The sequence below is a fragment of the Muntiacus reevesi genome, chromosome 7 (genome assembly GCF_963930625.1).
Source record: "Muntiacus reevesi chromosome 7, mMunRee1.1, whole genome shotgun sequence".
Taxonomy (NCBI): Eukaryota; Metazoa; Chordata; class Mammalia; order Artiodactyla; family Cervidae; genus Muntiacus; species Muntiacus reevesi.
Window position 1 is genome coordinate 25,383,794 of NC_089255.1, and position 6,191 is coordinate 25,389,984.

The 6,191-nt window shown below is 41.4% G+C and overlaps 1 protein-coding gene across 1 annotated transcript; it reads right to left on the reverse strand.

Annotated features, from left to right (window-relative positions):
- Positions 1-529: 529 nt before the first annotated feature.
- On the reverse strand, positions 530-1,006 carry RNASE2 (ribonuclease A family member 2). The gene is given in 1 exon segment (XM_065940287.1): positions 530-1,006. A coding segment is annotated over 1 exon segment (477 nt).
- Positions 1,007-6,191: the final 5,185 nt, after the last annotated feature.

Below are 6,191 nucleotides of genomic sequence, written 5' to 3' on the forward strand. Positions count from 1 at the left end.
TGCTTTTTTTTCACAATTATGATATTCCCCTTTCATTTTTGCACCATATAGTTTACCGCTGTCATTTAGCATATGATTCTTAGATCAGAATAAAATACACTTGTTTCTAGTTACTGAGGGCTCTGTGCCTCCTGGTGTTGGAGTCATAGCTGACTAGCTATGAATGGAGACCTCAGTGTCCTGCCCTACAGCAGAGAGCAGGAAAAGTCTGCACAACTTCAAGACACAGGAACCTCTTATCCTTATGTCTCTCATTTTCCCACAAATCGCTGTTGAGAAGGAGAAACGCCTCTAGCCAGGATGTAACCACATGACAGAAGGACACAGGCAGACACAAAGAGCCTTGTGTGTAATGTTGTAAAGTTTATTGTGGGCACAGATGGAGCTTCAGCTGAGCAAAGCGTAGAGGGCACGGGGGGCTGGTGCCAGGAGGACTGATGTTGATATCCCGGGAGGACTGGGGGATAGGACTGCAGCTATGACCATCGTGCTTGGCAGCTAAGCATAGGCCAAAGTGCTGACCCAAAATCTAGATGATCTTAGCCAAGTGAACTGGAACCACAGGGTACCTGGGACTGTCTCGGGATGATCTGTTCTCACAGGCAATGATGAAGATCTTCTGTGTCGATGTCTTTTGGTAACGGCAGTTTGTGTAATTCATTGCATTTCTTGTGAGGTTGCAATAGGTTATAGGCACTTGGACTGAGCTATTATGACAGTTCATCTTGCCTGGTTGAGAGCAGGTTACATTTGGGGTGTTACAAATACCAGCTACATAAGCAGATGTTTTGTGGAGAAAAGTATTTCTATCTTTACATACCATGCTTTAACGGTTAACCACTTGCATTGTGGCATTGCACTGAGGGTAGGCCATATTTATGTGCTGAATCTCAAACCATTGAGCCCAGGTTAAAGTACCAGGTGGGGCATGGAGTGAGATCACCATCCCCAAGAGCTCCAGCAGCAAAATGAGACAAAGTTGAGAATCCTGCTGTATTGGAACCATGTTTCTTGTGAAAAGAAGGGTATATTTTGCATCCCAGCAGATGCAATAATACAGTCCCTCCTCGCTCACCCAGCAGACCCTGGCTGTCACTGTGTTTCTAGCTCCTTTCCCCTCTGCTCCCCAAGGTCTTTCCTGTGCCCTAACTTCAGCTCTAGGGCTCCTTGTCTTACCCAGTACCTCTGCTATGGCTCCTGTGAGAGCAGATCCAGCTGGTGGGCCTGGGGCTCAGGGGCAGCTGGTCTACCCCCATCCTTGGGATTGGAGATATAGAGCAGTCCTTGTGGGTGGTGCCAGCAGAAGCACAAGGGTTCTGAGTCTAAGGCATAAAGAAACCCACAGACTGGCACAGGGCCAACTTATGCAATGAGCCTCTTTGTTTCATCATTTGCCAATCCACATGTCCCCAGGGACACACCACAGCTGCTTCTCTTGTAGCAAATCTAATTCTAGGCATCCTGTGCAGGGCACAGCTCTGCCACTGGGTCTGGACTTTCACATGAAAAGTATCACTGGCTGCAGAATGGCCTTAGATTTTGTAACTCAGCTTGGGGGCAACACATTGAAAGACTAAAGTACACAAAGACAGGCCCAGTCAGTACTCAGCAAATAAGAGCCAGGGAGGCTTGTATGCACAAGAGGAACTCAGGTCTCCGTTTAATTTTTAGTAATCATTCCGGTTCCCTCTCACCCAAATGTTCTTTATCTCTTCACCTCCCTGTGCTGGAAACTTGAGCTTTGAATTTCTCATTGCACAAAATCCTATAGGTAATTAGTTTGCATCTATGAATTTTTGTTCTTATTGTCATTTTTTCCCCTGCTTCCCATGCACTGAATTAACTTTTTCTTATTTTTACCCTGGCCTGATTTTTGCTCTCACTTCCTGTGAAGTAGCATAACCTAAAATACCCAAAAGAAAGTCTATAAGATCTACCAGAGAATGAACATTTAGTATCATAGAGGGGATTCCAAGCTAGAGCTTGAATTCCTGCATTCTTTTCAATCTGTGCTATTTTCTACAAAACAGTCTGCCTTAGAGCCATCATTTATCTTTCTATACATTTCATTTCTCAATGTTAACAGGAAAAAACTTTTTTTAACTTAAAATGAGCATTAGTTGATAAGACATTGCATTCCTGGAACTATGGAAGTCATGGCATATAACTTGATGTATGAAACATAATCTCGGTTCTCAGAGAAGCAGAGCAAAATTATGGTAGACTCATGATTTTATTACAGTATGATAGAGGTAAAAACATTGTGTGAAGACATTTTTTGAGAGGCACTGTGGACAAAGGGATAGGAAGGTTTCCAGAGGAAATGTCCATTTGAGCAGGGTTATAAAGGATAAATAGAGTTTAGGGACTTTAGGGAATAAATGAGCATTCTAGACTAAGAAGATGGTGTGGGACATTATACAGACAGGAAGAGTGTATTAAGGTATGAAGAGCCTTTAGCTAAGAGATGTTAAATCTCTGGTCTAACCTCTAAGTCAGAAAACTAGATTAGGTCCTTAAATGGTACTGTACAGTCTGCCACGAAAATTAATCCATGTTATTTATTTTTACTGCCTTTCTATATTTCTGTCATCTGGAAATGCAGTTATTTTACCATTGATGTCTTTAAGTAAACATCGACATAATGGTGACCTAGATAGGACTCAGTGCAGTGCTAATAGGATTCTGCCGGAAATCTTATTCTGCCTAAAATGCATTAATATCTTTTATTATGAAACAAGTTTTTTTTCCATGTTATTTTGTGAAAAGAATTTTCACGAGAGATGAAGATGCCCAAATGAATTATATGTAGTTTAACTAGCCCTTCTGTGATGCTGACAACCACACTGGGTAGAAGGACCTGTACTTAAGTGTCTAGAATATGAACTAAATATCATACACTGTGGTCACAGGGGATGCAGCTGGCTCAAAAACCTGCTCTGGACTGGCATATACAATTTTACATTTAATACTGGGTTTTAGATATTAACTCTTCAAATTGGGATAATTCACATAAAAATCTGCATTCCTACATTATTCTTGGCATTCCTACATTATTCTTAAGAATAGGGAGATGTTGGTGCACTGAGTCTCTTTCACCACAAGGGATCAACTAGAGGGGAATAGTCCCTGACTCTGGAGAAGGTGGCAATAGTTCAGGGGTTTTCACTCCCTCTCCTACCTACTGATCACATCCTGTCCGCTTGCTACAAGTGTCCTGAGAGGTGACTCACACAATATCATGACTGATTTGCCACCATGCTTCTCACCTTTAAAATTGTATTTGGAGTACACTTCTATGATTTTCCTGATTGGTTCGTCCACAGTTTTCCACTTGTGCACTTTTACCTTACAATAAATCTCTTCATATAAATTTTAGTTGGTTAGTCTGCATATCGTTCAGTAACTGCCACTAATCAGTCATTCAGTTCAGTTGCTCAGTCATGTCCAACTCTTTGCAACCCCATGAAACGCAGCACGCCAGGCCTCTCTGTCCATCACCAACTCCTGGAGTTTACCCAGACTCATGTCCATTGAGTCAGTGATGCCATCCAACTATCTCATCCTCTGTTGTCCCCTTCTCCTCCTGCCCTCAATCTTTCCCAGCATCAGGGTCTTTTCAAGTGAGTCAGCTCTTTGAATCATGTGGCCAAAGTACTGGAGTTTCAGCTTCAACATCAGTCCTACCAATGAACACCCAGGACTGACCTCCTTTAGAATGGGCTGGTTGGATCTCCTTGCAGTCCAAGGGACTCTCAAGAGTTTTATCCAACACCACAGTTCAAAAGCATCAATTCTTTGGCGCTCAGCTTTCTTTATAGTCCAACTCACATATCCATCCATAACTACTGGAAAAACCATAGCCTTGACTAGATGGACCTTTGTTGGCAAAGTAATGTCTCTGCTTTTAATATGCTGTCTAGGTTGGTCATAACTTTCCTTCCAAGGAGTAAGTGTCTTTTAATTTCATGGCTGCAGTCACCATCTGCAGTGACTTTGGAGCCCCCCAAAATAAAGTCAACCACTGTTTCCCCATCTGTTTGCCATGGAGTGACGGGACTGGATGCCTTGATTTTAGTTTTCTGAATGTTGAGCTTTAAGCCAACTTTGTCACTCTCCTCTTTCACTGTCATCAGGAGGCTCTTTAGTTCTTCTTCACTCCCTGCCATAAATGTGGTGTCATCTGCATATCTGAAGTTGTTGATATTTCTCCTGGCAATCTTGGTTACAGCTTGTGCTTCATCCAGCCCAGCGTTTCTCATGATGTACTCTGCATATAAGTTAAATAAACAGGGTGCTACTAATCACAGCTTTAATTTTAGGTAGTGTGCCTTTTCTTCTTGGTTGTTTTCAGAGAACTAGGTTAGTTTCACACTACAAAGGTAACTTTTTCCTCAACAAAAAGACAAGTTTTTTTCATCGAAAATAAATTTCTAAACTTTTCTTTGTCCTGAGGCCTGCAGCATACCCTCTTCAGAAAGTTAGGGTCAGGGACTTCCCTAGTGGTCCAGTGGCAAGACTCCACACTCCCAGTAGGGCCCTGGTTCAATCCCTAGTAAGGGAACTAGATCCCAGGTGCCAAAACTAAGAGCTGGCACCACCAAATAAATCAAAAGAAAAATAGTTAAGGTCAGGTAAAGGATCTTGATTTGAATCAGAGCTCTACTACTTCTGAGAAATGAGATGCTCTATGTATTGACACTGTGTATTGCTCTATGCATTGACACTTGGCCATGTGGAACACACCAGAGGGTGGGATGCTTTAAGGCATATGGCCAGTTATGCAGGGCCATGAACACATGAAATTGTGAACTCTGTAAATAATAACATACCTGTCAGAACTATTGTGTGAATTAATCAAGAATAGCTAAGGATAGTAAAGTTAAAAAAGAGACAGTTCCTCTTTTCTTGGCTAATGATCAAGCAGAAGTTAAAGGATGTTGAAATCTAGTTATGCTATCCCAACTCAGTTTCCTGACTGCTGTCAGTTAGCTCTTGCCTTGTTGCCGAAATAGACAAAAGGCTTTTGAGGCTTATCTACCAAGGAGAACTGCCAATATAAGACCTATGAAATCTACGTACACTACAACTTGCAGGTTCCCCTCCCTCCACACTCATTATCAAGTCTGGTAGCCTAGCTGATTTTGGAGTTCTGGACGGTATGTATACTGATTTCTTCCCTTCCCTTACTGAAATGCAGACCCAAGTCTCAGAAAGCTTCTCCCACAATAAGAACATTCACAAAAATTTAAATTGTGGAGACAAAAACAATGTAATCTTTACATAAAAGTGATTGAAAATTTTTTTGTTTTGGCTAAATTCACTAGCAACTGTTTTTCAGAAAAATTAGATTTATTTGGATTAACAAATCACAAAGGGGAACTCAATTTGCAAACAAAATATTTCTCCCTACCCGAACATGTATAAGCCAATAGGGTACACAGAGAAAACCACACATGGACTCATACACACAAGTAATGCTTCATTAGGGCTTGAAAGACAGAAAAAGACTGAACTGAAAGAGCTCTTTAGTCTATAATCTTCACTTTAGAGATGAGTAGGATGAGGTGATTGGCCCATCTCCAAAAGCAAGTTTGTGACAGACAGGCACCAAACTGCAGGTTTCTTTCTTCATATTTGTAGTGATGTCATAGGTACTCTGTGTGATGCTGATAAAGATTCTGGGTGTGAAACAGTAAACATGAAATGAGTCCTATGAGGCAGTCTGTTTAAGATCATTGACAGACCTGAGAGTTTTCCAAATGGACTTCCCCTTATGGTCTGGGAAGAAAATGTCCATAATATAATTCCTATAGGATTAGAGGAAAGAGGGAAGGCAATGAGGGTTCCATTTCTGTTAGAAATATCCACCACTGAGAGGGACATATTTGTCTCCTTGGATGTCATCTGCTCTGCAAAAGCCCTGCCCTGAGACTCTCAGGTATTCAAGAAAGGAATATGCATATTAGACCCAGGAATCTGACACCCAGTCCTTACTTCTTATACATAGAGAAGCCAGAGTCTTTATTCTGCCTCCACGAGGCAGAGGACTTTGAGAGGGAAACATGAAATTCACTCTCTTAGAACTGAGTATACCCACTTTCTTTTAAACAAAATTTAAAACAGGCATAAATAATTTAAGAAAGTAGAAATATTTTCTAAGATGCAAGGCATACGGATTGTCAATTGCC